Source organism: Haliaeetus albicilla, chromosome 26, assembly GCF_947461875.1.
Source record: "Haliaeetus albicilla chromosome 26, bHalAlb1.1, whole genome shotgun sequence".
In the NCBI taxonomy this organism is placed as follows: domain Eukaryota; kingdom Metazoa; phylum Chordata; class Aves; order Accipitriformes; family Accipitridae; genus Haliaeetus; species Haliaeetus albicilla.
The window spans coordinates 19015128-19036343 of record NC_091508.1 but is presented as its reverse complement, the minus strand read 5'-3'; the positions used below and the strand labels follow the sequence as shown (position 1 = coordinate 19036343).

Below are 21216 nucleotides of genomic sequence, written 5' to 3'. Positions count from 1 at the left end.
CCCTTGTGTTTCCAAGACCAGACAGCCCTCTTCAAAGCCAGGACAAGCTGAGCATCACTTTGCGATCCCCCCCTTGCAGCTTGGATGACCTCCATCCATCCCCTATCCCGGGCTCTATGGGCTGCAGGAAAGCAGGGACTGTTTCCCAGTACTGAGCTCAGAGATGCCGTTATCCTCCCTTCCCCCTGAGAAGCTGGATCACACATAGGTCTTCACCGAGGCTGCAGGATGAGGTGACCGTCCTACGTGAAGTTCAGTTGCTGCTTACTCCCAGGACCCGCGTTACCAGGTGTTTATGAACCCGACCTGTTCCTCACTTGGAAACGATGAAGGACGCCTGCCCAGCTCTGGTTTTTGGATGTAGCTTTTGGGGATGCCTGCGAGGCAGCGACTCCTCTAGATGTTGACTCAGGGGTGGATGCTGTTTTCTCACCCTACGGGCAGCTCGAGGAATGAAGCGGGAATAGCTTCGTTCTTCATGTGAGCAACAGGTTTGCTCCTGCAACAGCTCTGTGCCTGGCCTTGGGGTACAGTTGCCACTGCACACATGAAGTCCCCTCCGATGGTCACCTTACTGTCAACTTGTTCTTCAGGTGTGGCACTCCCAAAGTCCCTCTTCAGGATCCAGAGGTCAAACGCATTTCAAATCTAGAGTCTCCCTTTCCTAGTTTTGGATTCACCCTGAAGCATCATACAGCTCCAGGGGTGGTAAGCCCATCACGTTGTCCTGAAAGGCACAGGGATCTGCATTTGGCATTCAAGGCTCTTGTACTCTGTGGGTTCCAAGACTTGGACTTCCCTGCGGATGCAGCCGTCCTTGCAGCCTGTGCTTCAGAAGCTCAGCAGAACTGAGAGGACATCCGAGGTATATAATTTTGCGAGCAGGCAAAAGTGTCTAAGAGCTGCCAGTCATGCAGCTTCATAGCAGTCCTCCATGTCTCTGATCTCCACTGGCATAAGCCTGGTGGTAGATGTCTGCAATTTACTGCAATCAGTATTTCCCCAGACCTGCTGAGGACCTGACAGGCTGGTGCTCCTTCTCAGAGATGCTGAAGGATGCATCGCCATTTCAGAAAAGAATGGGGACTGTGTTTCTTGAGATGCAGGAAAAAAGAGCAGGTGGGGTAGGGGAAAGGAAAGAAGGAGCAAGTATTCAAGCATATCAGCTTTTTTTAAAAATCATGCAATATGGAATGTTTGTGTGAAGGAAAACCTTCAGTAGTGAGGAGACCCCTCACTAAAAAAACCTAGGACCTTATCTCTGGAGTCCACTCCCCACTCCCACTGGGGATTAGTCAAATAAACCATGGTGGAGATGACAAAAATACACTTTTCAAATGGATTTGGTTTGGGAGCTAGGTTTCTTTGTGGCTGTGGTTTTTTATTTATCTTTTAAAAAGGAGGAATACAAACGTGGTAGCTGCATGGCAGCTTGTCTGGTAATATTGAAATGGGAATACCTTGTTCTCGGCTTCCCAGAAGTCTTGTGCGCCGGGATGGATGGTGCTCCATCCCTGTAACACAGTAAAATTTAGAAACAAAGATCATATCATTTGGTTCTTGTTGCTTCTGCTGGATTTTTCTCTTCTTTTCATGTAAGTTGTAAACTCACAGGCTAAAGACAAAAAAACAGAGGGGTTCTGTGACTGGCTTCTCCAACCCAAATTCTCCCTTGTGGCACAATCAATGTACATTTAAGAAAAAACAAATATTCTCAACTCTAGAGAGGCCACAAGATTCTTCTCCCTCCTGTCTCACACGTGATGCTTCGCAGTATTAGCAAGGACAGTACGCAGCGTGGCAGTTCAGGGGAGCCGGTTCTACTGCTAGCTCCCTTCTCCCGCTCAGCATCGATGCCCCCCTCTGCACTGTGCCCTTCTGCTGAGCCAGGCGGGTCCGGAGACATCCAGCTTCGGTTTAAGAGGACCTTGGGAAGACGATTAAACTACAGAGTGCCTGTGATAACAAGGCACTTGGCAGTGTGACCTACGAGGACCTTTCCAAACCTCAGCTGGGCTCTCTTACTGCAACGAGATGGTGATAATGAGGTGAAGGGCTGGAGAACACATCCCCGCGGCTGCAGGGGTGCTCCCCGGGAGGAGGGAAGAACTGGCGAGGGCTCTGCAAGACCAGCGTGACCTTCCCACCTCCCATCGCACGCAATTACTGCCTCAGCAGACGGGCTCATCTGGACAAACTACAAGGCTCGTCTCAGACGGATGCGGGGAAGCCGTCGAGAGGAGCCCGTGTCCCTAACACGGCTCAGGCTGCAGGTGTTAGCCAAGATCCACTCTTAGGACCATGCCGTTCCCAACGATGTCGATTTTTCTGGTCATGAGGGTAGCGCAGCATTTGATCAACAGTATGGGCCTATTCATCTTAAATGCAGGAGGCAAGCCAGGCATATTGCTTGCTGCAACCCAAGAAAGCACTCTCCTGCGAAGCAAAGCAGCTCCAAGCTGTCGTTACACCAGCCCTGTCTGCCGCACCGTGTTTTCGGAGAGGAGCTTCCCCGCACTCCCCTCTGTGTTGACGGCTGTGCCAATGCTTTTATTTTTCTTCAAGGACACTCGTATGGTTGAGAGGTTTTCTAGTCTGATTTTCTGAACATAAGGGAAGCATTTAAACCTTGCAGTCCACTTGAGGAGAAAAAAAGATGTTGTAGTCAAAGAGCTCTGAGAGGCAGCCCCACCTCCTCCAGCTATGTCTCAGCCGAGCCAAGGACAGAAGCCTGTGTTTGCCATGGCACCTGATGAAGAGGCTCTCATGTTATTCTGCTTGATTTGGCCTGTACTTGCCTAAGGCCGGTTGCTGTCATTTTTCATATCAAGCTTCTCAAGCCCATCTGCACTTCCCCAGGCCATGGTACAGCAAGATACGGAGGCCCATGTGTCAAGACTACTTCTCAGTGACCTCTCTCTAAGAACGAAACTGTCTCATCCCGTGGATTGCAGAGGAGCCTCGGCTGCCCGGGTCCAAGGGCTGACAGGCAAAAGAGCCAGATCCAACCTCTGCTGGTGTGCACATCAACACTGGACGCCTTGCCTTTGCTCGTGGTGGAGCATCTGATGGCTAAATAAGCAGGTTTAAGTCCATTGCAAAGTGAGCAACCAACCTAGCTCAGGTGCCCAAACCAACCAGTGCGGGTGGCTGCAGTTGAGTAATGAACTCTCCAGCTGCTCAAGAAGACCGAGCTGCTCGCTGAGGCTCTGGGGAACACTTGGAGGACGCTGCCGAGAAACCGCTGCAGCATCCCCAGCTCCTGCCACTTCATCGCAAGCCTCGCGATGAACGTCGCTAAGTCCCTGCTCTTTGAGCCATGCGAACAACCCAGAATCCCAATCCTCCAGCAAAAGTTCTTTCCTTTTTAAGCCTTGGGCAAGCGGGGAGAAACTTGATGCTGTGATCTGCAGACTAATTAGATTTAAGAAAGAGAAAGATGTCAAGTGCATGCTCTGTTTTTAAAGCCTGGTCATAGATGCAACGCGGGCGCTCGCGGCTGGGTCCCCCACGCTGCGGCACAGCCACCCGCTACGGGCACTGCCACGCTCAGCGGGCACCGCGCTTTTGTGCCGGGGGAATGTTAACGAGGGGAGGAAGAGGCACAAAGGCGACAGGATTTTCCAGCGCGGCAGAGGCGTTTCTGAGAGCCCCCGTGGGTAGGAGCATCGCAGGCTTGTTTGTTTGCTGGGAGAGACGTGGAGGCTACGGCAGCTCCTCATTACCACTTACCCAGCGTTAGTACAGATGAGAGCTTGTTTCTGAGATGAAAATCCATCCCGCCGGGAACAATAGCATGGATGACTGGCTGGGGTTTGTTTCTTTTCATGGGGGAGGAAGGGGAAGGATAATTCACTCCCACCAAAAATGGACCGAATGGGGTTTTCTCTGAGGAACAGATCCAGCGTCTGGAGTCCCTGGGCACGGGGAACCCGGCACCATGGGGGACAGGCAGCGATGCTCAGCCCAGTTCTCGGGCAGTGCGAAAGCCGTGCACGAACAGAAGATGTACTTCTTGGCCTTGGCTCTCCCATTCTTCTTGGCACACTCTGATCCTCTTGCACCTTTGTCCCTTTTTTTCCTTGCCATTCCCCGGCAGATGCAGGGATCCACAAAGCAAACAGGGATGATGATACTTTCCAGGCTGCTCCAACCTGGATGCATTTTGGGAACATGCCCTTGCATCACCAGGACACACCACCCTCCTCCTGGAGAGCCCGGAGGCTCTGGTGGCTTCCAAGACCCAGACCTGCTCAGTCTTCTCCGAGCCTAAAAGTGGGTGGCTGCTTTATTTATGAAGTGCTGGGTGGGTGGAGGGTTATTGGGGATTTCGGTTTCACTAGCAGTGGAATTTATTAGGCTCTGCTGCCTTTTTATGAAGCTACGTCTTAGCTGTGTATCATAGGCATCTTGAAGCGCTTATACCTGTTTATATCAAAAACGCCATAATAGCTGAGGAAACTAATTCAGACAGTATTTCTTCTGCTTCCCTTTTGCGTGCCTCCTTTTTTTGCAAAGATGCAGCTTGCTACTACTGTAAACAACCTCAAAAACCAAGATACAAGAAATAAATGGTAGTGTTTTCTCCAATGTTTTCACCTGAATACTGCATTTTTTTAAGATAGGCAAAATACCACTCTGATGATAAAAAAACGTAACTCTGGAGTGTTAAAAAGTGGATTGAAAACTTTGCATGCAGTCAGTCCACATGGGGAATGGCTCCGGAAAGCAATGGCAAAAATTGCTAGCTCACTTCACTCTCAAAAGCCGGACACTGCGAACTATAAGCAAACAGCAACATTGCTAAAGCAATGAGAGAAAATCATACACCAAACCCTTTTTCTCAACCTAAGAGTATCCTTAAAAACAAACAACAAACCCAGCATCTTTTAACCAGCTGGTTTAAAGAGCAGCACTTTAAAAGGATATAAGAAACTAGCTCATTAAGCTGAAAGACATTTTCCATTCCAAAATTATTACTAAAAATAACTGTGCTCTTGAACTCTGCCCCTTCACTAGGGTATGGCCACTCGCCTGCTTTTTACATTCGCTTGGACAGCGGGTTGGAGACCTGAATTCCTGCTCTTTCTCCCCAGACTCCTCTTGCTCCTGTTGGTCCCGAGAGATGCTCTGGGAGCCAGGATGGCTCCAGCTCCCGGGGGTGCCAGGAGGATGCACAGCCATGGCAGGGGGATCAGGCACAGCTCAGTGATGGCTGTGTTAGTGCAGGGGCTGAGCTCCAAGCCACTCTGGGTTAAAACAGGGGGAAACTTCAGTCCCTCCGGACTAAGTGATGTATCTGAGCAGCTCCTCGGAGACATGCAGACATCTCTGAGCTGCAGACTAGAGTCGTTCCCTGCGATGCTGCAAGTCAAACCCCTCCCGGTTAAATCCCTCAGCTCGACCGCAGTGCAAGCAAGCGGGGGAAAACCAACCCACAAACACAGGGGAAGAGGAAGAATTATCTCAGGCTGTGAAGTTTAATGAAATCTTGAAGTTAGAGATCAGGCGTGCAGCCAGACAGAAGATGTCCTGGATCCTCAGAGCATGACTCTGGATCATGTCACAGCAGCTGACGGAGGCAAGCTGCAGCAACGCCATACCCAGGTGACCACCGTTACGGTATCTGCGCCTGGATTTCGGAATGATCTGGGGGTCGGTTATGCATCCCGAGCCGCATCAACATCTATTTTACCTAGTCGGCATCCAACACCGCCGTTAAGTGTTCCACAGCGCGCTCAGGCTGCCGGCTTCAGCTCGGCAAGTGGCAGCCCCGTTAACAAACTGGGCAGCCCAGCAGGTCCTACGGAGACAGCCTGGCTCGTGCGAGGAGCCGCTCGCGTCCGGAGGCAGCGCTGGGGGAAGGAGAGGCAGGAGACGGAGCGGGGCCAGGCTGCGCCGGTTCCCAACGTCTGCTCCCTGTGAGCCGTCCAAGGGCGGCCGGCGGGAGCATGAGAAAGGGCTCCTCGCTGGTATTTCCTGCTCGCTGTGCGATCCGGCCGCGTTGCCAGCGATGGTGGGGCCGGGACTCGGTCGCAGGAGATAGCGCCGGGCTGCGATGCGAGACCACGGAGCCTGTAGTCTCCGATGACCCCCTTCACCTCTGAAGCTAACCCCAACTAATGGCAGTGCACGCAAGACGCCTTTATCCCAAGACCCTCAGTGTTTACTCCCACCTCTTCGCAAGACCTCTACCTCCCTAACTCAAAGGCAGTTTCCGCTTTTTCCCTTTAAAACATAAGGCTGCTGATACACGGACACCTTGGACCCTAATGAGTAACAGATCAAGCGGAGAGAGTTATGCTTCTGGATGCAAACAGCCACCCCCACAATAATAATCTCTGCATTAGTCAAGATCCCTGATGGTAATCTTAATTTTGTTGACTATCCGGTATTTAGTGGGAGACACAGTACAAAAACCAAAGCCTCACACAGCTGGCAGTAATTCATAGGGGAAAAATGTTCCCAGTTGCTTATTTATTGTAGCTGCAATACCTCAGAGCCCATGAGGCTCATTCACCGTGAACACGGCGTCAGGATCTATCCTAAATGTTTTTAACAGGGAGCAGCAAGAAAAGATGCACGCACCAGAAGGAATCTTCCGCTTCTGCAAGCTTTCCCCCCTTCAGGCCAAGCCTTGTAGCCCTGAAGCGATCCCCCCTCCTTCCAGCAGCCCCCTGCGGCCACCCCCCGCCTCTCGCCTCTGCTTCGTCTGCCCTGACACACGGTCAAGGTCCATCCCTCCGGCTCTGCTCTTGGCACGCTCAACTGGAGACCTGCCATGTGTCGGGATCCAACCCTTCCAGAGCTCCACCAGCTGCCCAAGAGGTCCCGTTGATTTTACTCCTTTAAGCCAACTTCTTAGCTATGGAAGAGACCCTTCCCTTTTACCCTTCTGGCACAGGTTTTGGGGTACGAACGTGGCCTTCAGCCCTCTTCTTCCCAGCATCACTCTGCAGGTCGCAGCACTGCTCACCACCACGCAGGATGCCTTTACCAGTTATTCTCTCACCAGAGCTACAGTACTTAGTTTAGAGGGTTTTACTGTACTTCCATGACATACAAATACCTTTGGGCTACAGGAGAGATACTTCCCCAGCAGGAATCTGCTGTGCCTTTCTTTATGTAGCTATAAATTAGGTCTCCAGAGCAAGATATTTTTTAGGGAAATGAGGCCTATTACCCTGGCTCTGTTACTTAAAAGATGCAACAGTTTACACTAGAGGATAAAAAGCCAGCTATGTTCTAAGTGAGTATTTAGGCAAAAGGAATTAGCAATGCAGGATTTAGCCCAAAACAGAGGTGATGGGGAGGCAGTGGGACTGGCGTAAGGACAAGGGCAAGGCTCCTGGACAGCAAAGCGGATGGGCAGCAGCAGTGAGCTGGGATGGATGCAAGGGGAAGGAGACCTTTTTTTGACAAATCAGGTGGACGTCACATGTGAAACTCAAGAGCTGCTCGAAAGCAAAGCTCAGCGAGATCCAACTTCTCACTTTCAGGTCTAGGACAACACTAGGACATCTCCAAACCTGCTATAAGACACTGTGAATTTTTAGGTTTATAACACGAGGGAGCTTTATTTGGGGACCAGGGGAGTATTCCAGCTTTCCCTACATGGGGATTATACTCCAAACATCTACTGACTGCCAACGCACCGGATTTCTGCCCTTCTCCAAAGCTGTCCTCACGCAGTGCCGGCATCAGAAGATCAGCTAGCACTGCCTGAGTGCACTTCTCGAGTTACGAAGATCCCATCTGTCACACTTTTAAATAATTGGCTGATCGTTATGAATTCATTTGGTATTCATTGTGATAATGTTAATCAAGATGAATTAATAGAGTCCTCATACTGTACGTGCTCCCTGGGGAATTCCACCACCATTTAGAAATTAATTAATGGACCTATAATTTTAGTGGCGCTGCCCACGCAATCACCGTTAATGGTAGGCATGAAGCAGGTACCTGATCACAGGATGTCAGTGCAGGCTACGGAGCTGAAGCATTACTGCTGATGTTCCCTTCCCTACAGACGTTGGCCGAGATGTTCTAGGGTCCGAAGGGAAAGCAGGTTTCCAGCTGCCGGTGCAAGGCTCTGGAGGCAATGCCAGGGTAATGGGATGCTCCACATTTATCTACACCTGCATTTCTCCCCTGGGAAGCAAGCGCTGCTGCTGAACACACAGGAGACTTCTTGGCTTCTTTTTAGTCACCTGAGTCTCCCGCGGCTGGAGATCAGACTTTCCTCCTCCTGCCGCACATCTCCCGTGGGATGCAGCACGCTCCACGGCTCTGCCCATCTGCAAAGCAGCCAGGGCAATGCCAGGCCCCCGCACACGAAGCACCGTGCCTGCCCCGTACCACTCGTCTTTAGAGGCATTTTCTGAACGTCTTGATCTCTCCATTTAAGACTAGAGGACTGCTGGGCCAGAAAGCTTCGTTTCCGAGCACCCAAGGGTTAAGTTCTTCAGGGCCAAGGAGGTCCCCTGGGTGCCTTTGCCTCCCAGCTTGCTGCAATCCCCCCCCCCGCTGCAATCCCCCCACACCTCCAGCAGAGACGGCTTTGACATTTGAAGACTCTGCGCGTCGTGGGTCCTTAGGTAACCCCGTAAATCGAGCATGGCAGGGTCTGCTCAACACTCGGCGCAGCTCCGGCGCTGCCCTATTTAATCAAAGCTCCAGACAAGACTAAGTGCTCTTCAAAGAGACCCAGGCTGGAGCGCTGCTCGCTGCAACCAGAGCGACTCGGCGGAGGGATGGGTTTATCGGCCGGTCAGGGAGGCAAGTGTGGCTCTGAAGATGTCAGGGGAGAAGGCAGCGGAGAACTGAGCAGCACCATGGGGTCATTTTCACATCGTGTCTGATAAAAGCCTGTTCTGCCAGCAGTTTAGAACAGATGCAGTCAGCATTTAAAAAGAGCATTTAAAAGAGGCACTGCCAGGGAGTTTTAGGTCCTAAATTTAAATTCCAGTAAGGGGAGAGATACCTTTTACGAGACTGAATTTCTTTCTTCTTCCCAATGAGAAAAAAATCCAGTATTGCTACTGCTAGGGAACGCTACCAAGTCAGAGCAGCCGGTGCTCGGCGCTGGTGCCCAAGCAACGGACTCTGACGAGAAGGACAATAATTCACTGAGTTTCCCTGCCCGTCCTGCGCGAGGTTTGCACTACAAACAGCGCGCAGCTGGGACACACGCAGGAGCCTCTCACCTCCCTGGCAGCACGGTGATTAGCAACCAGCAGATCAAACATGATCTCTGTCTTGCCAACGTCCCCTAATCAGCTCCACTTCTCCAGGATGCGACGTCCCGTGTTGCACGGAGAAAGAAGGGCCAAGCCGGGTGGCAGCATTTGTCACCCGAAACGCGCTCAGCCCCGACAGCTTTCGCACCTCTGCTTTGACGGGGCCCTGCAGGGAAAGGGAAGAGGTCGGTGTATTTGCCATCGCTGCTCCCAACACTGGACAGCCGGTGCGAAATGGGGGGTGCAAGTTCCAGGGCAGCAAATGACCCCATGAGCGCTGTCTCCTTGCGTTGCCCCCCCTGCTCCCCGGTCCTGTGCTCGGTGCCTCTGGGCACTGGCTCATTTACTGATGTGCAACCATCCATCATCTGGGTACCACTCTGGAACTTAGCGCTGTTCTGGAGCCCATAAGAGGCCCTGGCTGTGGCGCAAAAGCAAATTATAAATGAGACACGCACGTTTTTGGCACCCTGGCGCAGGCAGCCCTTGGCAAGGCTCGTGCTGGCTCTGGTGCACGTGGTGCTGCCGCGTTGCCAACAGGCAAGAGCCCGCTGGAGCCTCCTAACGAAGGAAAGATATCTGGCAGCACCCATGGGTGCTCGAGCCAGGCTCTCTCTGCCTTACCTTCTCGCTTCATCCCCATCGCGAGACACTTCTGATAGCGGCAGTACTGGCAGCGGTTGCGCTGGCGCTTGTCGATCAAGCAGTCCTTGTTGTCGCGGCAAGTGTAGGTGAGGTCTTTCCGCACCGTGCGCTTGAAGAAGCCTTTGCAGCCCTCGCAGCTGTAAACCCCATAATGTTTACCTGCGGGGGGGGATGCGACTTGGGTTAAAAAGACTCACTGAGCGTCCTGGGTGCCCCCAGCTCCCCGCTTTGCTCTCCTTCACCACAAAGACCATCAGCTCTTCCCAGGGCCTCTCCTAGCTGTGTCTGGGGGAAGCAGAGGTTTCTCGGAGCCACGAGCAGGAGCTAAAGAGCAGTGGCTTTGCCTTGACTTGACTTCCATAAAATCAGAATGCTCTCCATGGGCCGCAACCTGCCTTATACCCAGGAAAAGCCCTCACCGTTTCTTAGCCATACATCAGGGGTGAGACAGCGCAGCAGTGAAATGGGGGGGACCCCCTGCACCCCCCACGACCCATCCGGACTCCCCACGCCAGACACGCGACGCAGCCTGCTCTGCACCATGCACCCACCCTCCTCTTCCAGCCCTGGAGCCTGACAGGCGCAGGAGGTGTCCCTAAGGACCTCACAAACTAGGTGACCAGAGCACTTCTGGAGCAGAGAGCTTTTGAAACAGCATAAGAATAAAGGGAATTAGCACATCTTTATCTCCCACGAGTGGAGAGGCTCCGTGGGAAGCGCATCTTTTTATCTGGTGCTGTGTGACAATACCGCTACGGATCAAAGGATGGGTAGAGAGAGGGATGCTCACTAATGCCTTGTCTTCAGACGGGCTGTGCTGCTCGGGGCTGAGGATATAACACCACTGCTAAGCAGAGACCTGGGGTCTCCTGGCTCGGCTCAGACCAGATGGGCTGGGGGAGGCTGGTCGATAAGGGACTTTTCATCCCCTCCTCGGAGGGCACGGGCAGCTCCTCTCCCGATGGAGAGTCCCCGCTGGCACTGGCTGTGCCGCAGGGTGCCGGGGAGCCACGCAGACCCTCGCCACGCTCTGCCAGGGCACCCACACGCCAGCGTGGCCCCAGCACGCTGCTGGGAGCCCCTCCTGGGGCAGGCATCAGCCTTACCTGAAGATCTGTCCCCGCAGATGGCACATATGTGCTTGGTGAAGGAGGCCATCGTTCCTGAGGGATGTGCTGGCACTTTGAGGACTCCGTTGAGCCCCAGGGGTGGCTTAATGTCTTCTGAGCTGCTGACGGGGTTCATGGGTGAGTTGAGCTGTCAAGACAGAAGCACAGTGCTCAGCGGGGAGCCGTGGATGTGGGGCCGAGCCAGCTCCACAGCAGGGCTTGCCCGTGTACTCAGATGTGGGGCAGGAGGGCCAAGCAGGGGACAAGGTTCCAATGGGGACAAGTACCGTTTAAAACACCAACCCACAAAGCTAAACCAAGAGGAGGATTTGGGCACATGAGTCCAGAGACCAAAGGCACAAGCGCTCATCTGCTGCCCCGGCATAAAAGCCGGTGCAGCTCTGAGCTGGCAGAAGGATGCTACTGGGTCTCACTGCCAGCACTGGGGCAGAAGGAGCAGGACACGGCAGGTCCCCTGTTCCCTGCCAGGAGCCAGGCAGGGCTGACACAGCCCGCCCCACGAAGGATGCTCCTGCACGATTTAAGGGGAAGGCGAGTTCCTCTTGCACGATTTAAGGGGAAGGCGAGTTCTTCCTGCACTGCCAGACCCCCGCGCATGGCACAGCCACGGCACAGCCACGGCAAGACCCCCCAGGGCCAGGCACTCGCAAGCCAACCCCGGCTTCACGCCGCCTCGGGATGCAGAGCAGGGAAGATGATTTGCAGCGATGGTTCGTGGGAGAGCTGCTGGCTGGGAGCGAGCGCTTGCACGGATGATGAAGGCCAGGACACTCGCGCTTTAGCTCTACAATTTATAGACATCCTTTTAGCATTATCTCTCCAAAGGAAAGCTTCACAGCAAATAAATAGATCCCAGATGCAATGAGGCCTGGCTTTCCAGAACTGCCCTGGGTGGGACACTTGTCTGCAACTTCCAGCCTTCCAGCAGCCTGTCCACACGCCTCTCCTTCCCTCCCCAGTGAGCTCGGTCCCCAACACTCACTGAAGAAAGTGGAGAATTGCGTGGAAGCTGGGTGCTGGCGTGGCCCTGAGGTGCTGGTATTAAGTGAAGGATTCCTGAGTTGATCCCCACATCGCTCCGTGCAGCAAGGCAGGGCTGTTATTCCCCCATGTACAGAGAGAAACTGAGGCATGGAGATGTAGGACCGACCCATCGTGATAAGGGAGACCAACTCACAGCAACCCTGCCCAGCCCAGGGCAGGTTCAGGGAGGTCTGGGGGTGGACAAGGGAGCCAGGCTCGGTCAGCTCCAGATGCAGGACCGGCCAGGACCGCTGCAGCCGTCCTCCTGGGGACCAGCCGGCCAGGGACTGTCGCAGAGCCTCTGTCCCTGCCAACATCTAAATCCAGGTTGAATACACAGGATCTGTGCTTCGGTTTGTTGTGTTTCTCTTCCCTAACACAGATACTCAGCAATTGCACTTGTCACAGATTAATTCAGGGAAGTCCCAGGGCTTGTGATCTGTCAATTAGAGGAGCACAGCCGTTCTTCTGGCTTTAAAGTCTCCAGGCTGGTGGGGAATATTTGGCAGGCAGATGACTAATAACCGCAGAACAGAGCAAGGTAAACCCACCCTGGAGAAATGTGATGGATCTGCCTCCCTCTCCAGCCCTGCCTGTGCCAGCTGATGAATCAAAGGCAGCCAGGACCCGGTGCCGCTGAGGGATACGCTCCTGGGCTTTAGCTGCTGTTCAGTTATGCTGCGACAGGGCAGAGAGAGGAGGGACGAGCAGGTCCCCGGCAGGAGCATCTCTCTTTGGGATCTGTGGGTCCCCAGGCACAGAGCCTCTCTCTGCGAGCAGGGGGGCTGCCAGCGCTGCTGCGGCACATCCCTCCACGGCTTCGGGGTCACCAGCTCCAGCCATTCCTCCCAGTGCACTTTCTGGGAAACGGAGCCGGTGCTGCATGGGAGCGAAGGCAGAGGCCGTGGGCTGCCTGCTGAAGATAAGCTTTTCGCCACCACTTCCCCCAGCCCCAGCAGCCCACAGGGTCCGCCCAAGCAGCCCCCCCAGAGCATCTGGGGGGGGATGACGATGGGCAGAGCAAGATGGGGCAAGCGCTGCACCTTGCCCCTGCACCAGCCCGAGAGGGTGCTGGGTCCCACCGCCCTCCGCAGCCCCGTCCATCGGCAGGACACCCCGGTCGGAGCTGAGTCAGCCCCGGGTTGGGGTGGGGGAAGTCATCGGTTCCTCTCGCAGCGCTGGCCCAAAACCTCAGCGGAGGCACCGTGTGCACCCAAGGGTTCCCACATTGCCCTGGCGCCTGCCCCGTGCTTTCCCCTCCGTGCCGGCAGCCGCCGAGCGAAACCGGCAGCACGTGCAGGCAGGGAGGGAGGCAGAAGGGGAGGCAGTGGCCCCCCACTTTGGCACGGCACTTCTGCTCCGGGGCAGGACAACTCTGGCTCAGCAAGCGAGCAGGAACGAGGGAGGAACCAGTGCTCTGCTTCCCCAGTGATACTGGGACTCCTTGGCTCCTCTCCCTTCCCTGTTCAGTTCATTGCACCGGGGACCAAATCCTGTCCCTTCTGGCAAGCAGAGCTTTATTTCTCCTCCCATCCAAAAAAAAACCACCAACCCCTTCTCCGGTCCCCCAGGCACCCTTACAAAGAGCACTGTGCAAAGGCAGAGAGCGGCTCTGGAAAAGCTTAATCCGGCGTCTGATCTCTCCCCGCTAGCCCCCGGGCGCCCCGAGCTGCTGCCAGCAACGCCTGGGGCGGCTGCACTGGCGCAGCCCTGCGAACTGCGGGGAAAGTCCCTCCCTTTCAGCTGTTACTGCAAATCCTGCTTTTTTCCCCCTGCTTTCCCAGAATTTGTAGGTAAGAGGGTTTAAATATGTGTTAAATCCCAGTAAGCGGCAGAGCTGCTGGGTCTAGCCTCCTGGTCTGGCTGGGATCTTGCTCACCACTGCAAACTACCCCTGCTTTCAGCCGGCTCCTGCCCCACACACCTCACCCCCGGCCCAGCATCCCTTCCCCGAGGGGCCCTGGGAGCTCCTTGGGTGCTGGGACCCTGCAGAAGGACACCCTGCTTCGCACCCAGATTTTGGGGCTGCATTTGGAAACCGTGCGAGGTCCCAGAAAGCCCACGGTGTCAGAGAGAGGGTGCTGGCAACGCTCCGAGCATCCTTCAGCGCTGGCGCCAAGGGCTGCTGACTCCTGACATCCACCGGACCAAACAGGAGAGGGAAAGCACCCCGGCTTTTGGGAGCCTGCCAGCTCCTTCCCACCCCGGTGCCGTCAGGAGCTGGGATGGAGAGGACCCACCCCGCGGGACCCACCGCACCTCGCACACCCCGTGCCCTTCTGCTCTGCTGGTTTTCCAGAGGTGACGAGGCATGTCCTGATGGCAAGTGGCATCTGCCATCTGATTCAAACCATCTTCCATCAGTGCCATCCCCACCCAGCGACGGGGGCCACACGCCTCATTACCCTCGGCGCTTTGCCGACCGGTGCAGCGGCACGGTGGGGGGGCTGTGCTCCCCTCCAAGCATCGGCCTCGCTGCCCACCCGCACCCTCCTCCTCCTCCTCCTCCTCCTCTCGCGCTCCTCCACCGGTCCAGGTAGGCACCTCTGCCCGCTGCAGGGACAGGGGACGGGGACAGGGACCTAATGCGCCCAGACAGGGAACAGATGGCAGGAGCCATTAGGCTGAAGACCTCCTAACTGTCACCTCTAGGAAAACCACTTAAGACAAGTCCCTGAACAAAGGACGGGCGCTCACACCGCGCCGAGAGGGCTGGAGCTGCCGCGCTGCTAGCTCGCTCCCTGGCACCATCTGACCACGCTCTCGATTCCCCTTTCTGCCCTGTGGCTGCGTTTTATTTCAGTTCCCCCGGCTCGCCGGTCCCTAAAGCAAAGCGTGCCTTATCATTGACGCTGGGGGTGCATCGCCCCTGCCCCGTTTCCTCCCCGGCTTGCGGCTCACCCCTGTGTTGCTTCACATCCCCCCCTTCCCACTCCTTCCCCACCATTTTGGCGCTCTCGCTGCTAATTTTGCGCTGCCAGCCCGTTCCCAGGCGCCATTTCAGTTCCCCTTCCCTCGCCCATGGGACGGCAGGCAGCGTGTCCACCCCACTTATCTCCCGCACCAGTTAGCCGGACCCAGTCGCACTGGGCTGTGGGGTGCAGGTCCCCGCGCATCTACGGGGGCCACGGGCCTGATCCTGCATGGGAGAAGCCCATCAAATGGCAAATAAAGCTGCCCCCTCTCCGGCCGGCACAGGGATGCTGGGGTCCTGGGGAAGCTGCCTGGGGGTCCCCAGGGATGGGACTCAGCACAGCACAGCCCTCCCCAGCCCTGGGCAGAAAGACCTGTTATCTCTGGAAATAAATGAGGCCAATATTTAAAAATAAAGGTGCTGGCAGGTGCTTGACTCCCAGAGAGGGCCTGGAATAAATAAACCCGCAGCAAGTGGCAGGTGGTGGCCAATTCCTTAATCTGCCCTTTTACTAAACATATACCATGCGAGCAGCCAGCAACAGGTGGCAGGGGCTGGTCAGCGCGCCCCGATCTTGCTATTTTTAAGAAGAGCTTATCTCTCTGTAGTTGGAGGTTTTTTACATAATCTTCAGCCAGCGAACGCCAGTCCTTCCCCTGCGAGGAGGAAGGGGCAGCAGGCAGGGGACCCCTCGGTGCGTGCCCTGGGGACCACGGGTCGGCCCCGGAGGGGACGTGCCGCTTCGCAGGGAAGGGACCGGGACAGCACGGGCGAGAAGCGTGGGATGCAGACAATCCCGGGGGGCTCCGGCCCCTGCCAAAGCTACACCAGCCCCCAGGTGACCCAGGGGTAGTCGCTGCTCCCCTTTCACCCCCAGCCTGGGGACAAACAGGGCAGGACCAGAGGGGACAAGCGATGGGAGGTGATGGATGGCCGCACTCCAGCTGTGCCGGTCCCTCGTAGCCCACCCAGGGCAGCCCCAAAGGCGGCTGCAGCCACCCAGCTCTGGCCAGAGGAGCAGGATGCCTCCGGCTTAGTTTCCCCCTTGGGCTTCTGCTTTTTGCCTCCCTTCGGTGCCTGCCGGTGATGGCGTTTATCTCCCTGTGCTTGCCTGGCCAGCGCAGTGGGGAGACCGCAGCCGGTTCTGGATCAGGAAACCCACGGAGGTGGCTTCTCCCCAGCTAAACGGGCAGCAGGGATGTCCCCACCACCGTCGCCTTACCTGTGGGCTGCTGGTGCCGAATCCCAGGCTGGGGGTGGAGGGGACGGACATTGAGTGCGGGCCCATGGGCGAGCTGATGACGGAGAACGGAGGTCCCATGCCATTGATGGGCGAGCTCAGGGTGCTGATGGGCGAGTGGAGCTGGCCCGGGGAGCCCAGCGAGGAGCCGATGCCCGGCCCGATGGACGGGTGGAGGGATGGGGTGGCCATGGGCCCCCGGCTCGTGGGAGAGTTCAGGGATGTGGAATTGACTTGGTTGGAGAAATCTGTAAGAGAGGAAAGAGAGAAACGGGGCTGAGTGGCCGGTCCAGGACAGGCTCTGACGCATCGCCGCAGCAGCCCCCCGCTCCTCGCCCTGCAGACGGGCTGCTTTTCAACCTGCCCCCGAAATTCCCAATGCACCCTCCATCTTTCAAAACCACCTTCTGCTGGAGCACCTACACAGGCGTTAAGACAGAGAGCATCTCCACCTCGAGAGCCAGTCATCACTGGCTACTACATCTCACCCACCCACTGTATCCCGGCTCTAAACTCTGCCACGCAGGCAGCATCGCTGATGCACGGGTAACAACCCCACCGCAGGAGCAGACGGATGCCCTCCACGCTACAGGATAATTCAGATTTATCACAGCATCAGAGGGCCAAGCCAGGCACGGGGAACACGGAGGGGCTGCGTGCCCAGCAGCCCCCACACGCTGTGACGGCGGGGAGGGTGTTTCGGCGGCAGGAGCGTGTTTGTGCGTCGCACGCTGGATTTGTGCGTCCATCCAGGGCGCGAGCGTGCGGTGGGGAAGCCTGCGTGTGTCAGCAAGGAGGAAGATGCCGGCCTGCTGCGCGGGCAGCGGCGGACAGGCTGCGTCTGCCTGCGCCCCAGCGGCTCCGTCGTCCCGTGGGAGCGGGAGGAGGGAGAGCGGGAAGGGGGGGGGGGTGTTAAAAATAGACTCCAATTCTCCCGAGAGGGGACATGGAGCCATTCCTGGCACATTTCCTCTTCATCCTGTCACGCTGCTTGCAAAACAATCCTGAGTGAGGAAGGGGCTGGCTCGTGGTCCCCGGGCGGGCTGCGAGGAGGAGCTGCTGGAAGGCGGTGGGGGCAGACGGGCAGGGGCCCCACGGCATTGCCACCGCTCGCCCCGACACCCGCTGGGATCCCCCCAGTTCACACCAGCAAACACGGGCCCAGAGAGGGAGAGGCACCGGCACGGCCGCTCAGCCAGGGGCTGTTCGCATCGGGTTCTGGGAGCCACTGCTTTTGGCTACAGACCCCAAAGTTAACTAAATTCTGGGAAATATTGTCTCCAGTCACCTGCATGGGTCAGTTGTCTCGCCAGGATTTTGGAGCAAGTAGCACACAAATGTTACACAGTGGGAAACATGCTTGCTGAACCCATAGCAAGCCCAGCCCCGGCAATCTTCCCTGGAGATCACTGATCCCGGTGGGAAAACCCCAGCACGAGGAAGCGAAGGCCCAGCAAGGCAGCGATGCTCCTCTCGCAAAGCTCTGCAGCCAGCATCCCACTGCTGCCCCCAGCATCCCATCACTGCCCCCAGAGTCCCGTCGCTGCTCCCAGCATCCCATTGCTGCACCCAAAGTCCCGTCACTGCATCCAGAGCCCCATCGCTGCACCCAGCATCCCACCGCTGCACCCAGCATCTCACCGCTGCACCCAGTATCCCACCATGCACCCAGCATCCCACCGCTGCACCCAGCATCTCACCGCTGCACCCAGTATCCCACCATGCACCCAGCATCCCACCGCTGCACCCAGCATCCCACCGCTGCACCCAGTATCCCACCATGCACCCAGCATCACGCTGCTGCACCCCACGTGGTCACACCTCCTGCCCTGGCACCTTCCTTCCAGCCTTGATGCATTCAGCCCCATCCTTGCCTCACGAGGGTGCCGCTGGGGTACAAAGACCCCCAACAGGTTTCCCCGCCGCAGAGCCATTGCCATGGGCAGCCGTGGTGTCCTGGCACCCAGAGTCCCCCGCAGAGCATCCCCCCCGTGCAGCCCAGCCGTCCCTGATGTAGGCATAACAGGATTACACACGCCACGGGAGAGGCTCGCTCTGTGCGTGGATAATTCCTTAAAGTCCCAGACAAGAGCCAGAAGCGGGATCCCCAGGGCGGGGGACAGAGGAGGCGAGGGGGCTTGGCTGCAAAAATGGGGATTAGGCTCCAGGGCTGGGATGTTGCCAGCTCCCTCCGCACGGGTGTCCTGTCCCATCTAGGACCGGCAGAGGGGACACGTGCCCAGACCCTGTGCTCCAGCCAGGTGCCACCATCCATGCCGAAACCGAGCCTGCGTGCCGGCACCGCCGGTCCCGGCAGGCGTCTCTGTGGCCGTGGCGAAGGGGAGCATCTCTGTCCCTGGGGGGCTGGCCTCGCATCGGCTCTCGCAGGATGTTGATATAAAACAACCGCCGGCCACCACGTCACCCGTGGCTGCGTGACGTGCGGGCGGCACAACAGGAACCCCGGGAAATTCCTCGAGGCTTCGGGGTCTAGCCCGGCAGGACGGTGCTTCCCAGCTCTCTGCTTTTTGGCGTCTTTAAACAGCCGGGAGGAGGAGCGGGGCTGCTGCGGTGTGTTCTGGCGAGCCATGATGTGGGCTGTGCCCCCCGCCACCATCTCGGGTCCGGGGGGAAAGGCAGGAGCTCATTCTGCAGCAGTCGTGTGTCTGGGTACGGGGTCCCAGCCAGCCCTTCTCTGAAGGACCCCCCAGAAACACCCATTTCATCCCCCAAGGTGATGAACGGAGACCTTCCAAGGATGCGCTGGATCCTCCGGCCAGGGGAAACAGGCACTTGACCTGCCGGCAAAGGGAAGGCAGCGAAGCACAGTCCTTCCTTTTAAAAGATCCTGAATATTTAAGGCAGGAGAGGTCACAGGCAGGTTACTGGCGATGGGCCCGTGCCTACTCAAGCACATCAGAAAGCAAAGCACGTGCAGGGCCGGCACCTCTCCTAAAACACCCATTCCCTGGGTACCACGGGAGCTCCCCATCCCCGGGCACCCCGCGCCTCCCAGCCGGCTCCCCTCACCCATCCTGTTTACACGCTTTGCGTTCCCAGCAGACACCATCCCCGGCACCCAGCGAGGAACTGGGTGTGTGTGGTGGGGCCGGTCTGGAGAAAATAATTCTGGCAACAACAACAAAAAGGAAAGGAGGAGAGAGGAGGACTAACCGCGCATTGAATGGGCCCGTCGGGGAGAAGTGTGTGCAGGCGTGGACACATTTGGGCGTGTTTTTCACCCAAAACCCTTGGCCAAATGCTCTGAAATCTGAACCAGACCTGAACTCCTTCAGAGCATCGTGACTCGAAGTCCAGTTCAAAGCAACCCCTTGGACACCGGGATGTTCCCGCTCCTCATCCAAACGCTTCCTCCTTCGCAGCCCCAAACCCCGCTGTAAGAGCAGCAGCAATGGGAAACATTTACCTCCAAACAACTGGCAAATATGGAAAAGGGTTTGTTGTTTTTTTTTCCTTAGCAAAATCCACCTGAGGCAACTTAGAGCAGATGCTGCCAGCCCCCAGCTCAAAGGGGAATGCTTCCAGCAGGAAGATGCATTTGGGAAAATAATGACTCAAGGTGGAGAGATGGGGATCCGGAGCGGGACATGAGAAGTCTGCCCTCCTCACTCATCACAAGCACGCTATTGGACCTTGAATGCTCAAGGAGCACTAGAAAAAAATAAATTTAAAAAGGAAAAAAGCCTAGATTGAGGCAATATCCTTAACAGAAACAACTAAGCCACCCAAACTGATGGATACCACTTGGACTGCAGCAAACAGGGGAGGTATTTTCCCAAACACATTTTCAGTTCAAGCAGTGTGAGACTATTCATTTTTCTTGCGCAGTTTTGCCATTTAAAGCTGTTGTGTGTGACTATCTCTTGACCAAAATAAACTCTGTGCCTGTTTCTAAATTAAAAAAAAAAAAAAAAGTTCTCAAGGCATTTCCCCTCTTGCCGCACCCATAAATTGCAGCTATTTTCTCTGTGTGTCCTTTGTTTAAACACAACGACCTCTATATATCTTATAAGATGCCCCATGGCAGTTGGGAGATCGGAAACGAGAGCTCTTCAGCAGCTAAAGAATTTGCAATGAAGCTCTTTTTCTTTCTCTAAACTACAAACCCGCGAGCTACAAAATTTGGATGGGAATTTTTCCCGAAGAATAAGCCATTTAGGGCCAGGGCCACATGATCCATCTCAAGCGATTGAGTTATGTGGCTGTATGGAGCCATGTGCGTGCTTTCAGCTCTCCTCGGCGGCAGAGGAACACGCCTCAGCTGAAACCATCGCACGGAGACTAGAGCCAGCGGGTTTTGATCTGGCCTCGAGATAAGGAGCCTGGGTCTTGTTTTTCTGGCATGGTGCTCATCACTGCCCTTAGCAGATACCTGTCTTTGCAAGATGGCTTTTGGATGCCATCATCCCTGCTTCGTAGGTGGGGAAACTGAGGCACGGGGACAGCAATGTCCCTGACGAGGCAGCAGCCCCGCTAGCAGACACAGACGGCACAAGCAGGGCACGGGCTTACGTGACCTTCACCAAGGTCACGTGGGAAATTGGAGCCAAAGCTGGGAATAGATCCTGGCTATTGCAAGACCCAGGCTAGCATCTCAACTGCTGAATCAGCCTTCCCCGGATTTTTTTTTTCCCCCCTCCTGGCTCCATGGCAGACAGCACTTTTTTACTATTATTAATTTTCAATAAAGGAAGAAAACATCTTTACAAAACACTTGTCCCCATTCTCATCCAGCTGCATTAGACACTGAGAGCAGTGCAGACAAATACCAAATGTCCCTGGGCAGCTTCACTGCTATTTTCCATCCCCTTGGCATTCTTGGGGCCAACAACAGAAACCTCCAGTTAGGACCAGCAAACATCCATGTCTGGATGCAGCCCAGACGGGCAGGTTGGACCTCCCGGGAACAGCAGTTGCTGAAAAGCATCTGACCATGCCACCAGCCCTTGCAATACTTTCCTGTTGCATTTTATCATCCAGTGCATGGGACTCTTCAAGTGTTGC

General features: G+C 55.9%; 1 protein-coding gene across 2 annotated transcripts in view; it reads right to left on the bottom strand.

The window, feature by feature from the left end:
* RXRA (retinoid X receptor alpha) overlaps nt 1-21216 on the bottom strand; it is a 116710-nt gene that overhangs the window by 23096 nt on the left and 72398 nt on the right. For both annotated transcript variants that reach the window (XM_069771033.1, XM_069771034.1), the window contains exons 2-4: nt 16174-16439; nt 10991-11141; nt 9864-10043 (exon numbers count right to left, since the gene is read on the bottom strand). In XM_069771033.1, the coding sequence (XP_069627134.1) occupies nt 9864-10043; nt 10991-11141; nt 16174-16439 (597 nt within the window). The remainder of the gene's footprint in view (nt 1-9863; nt 10044-10990; nt 11142-16173; nt 16440-21216) is intronic.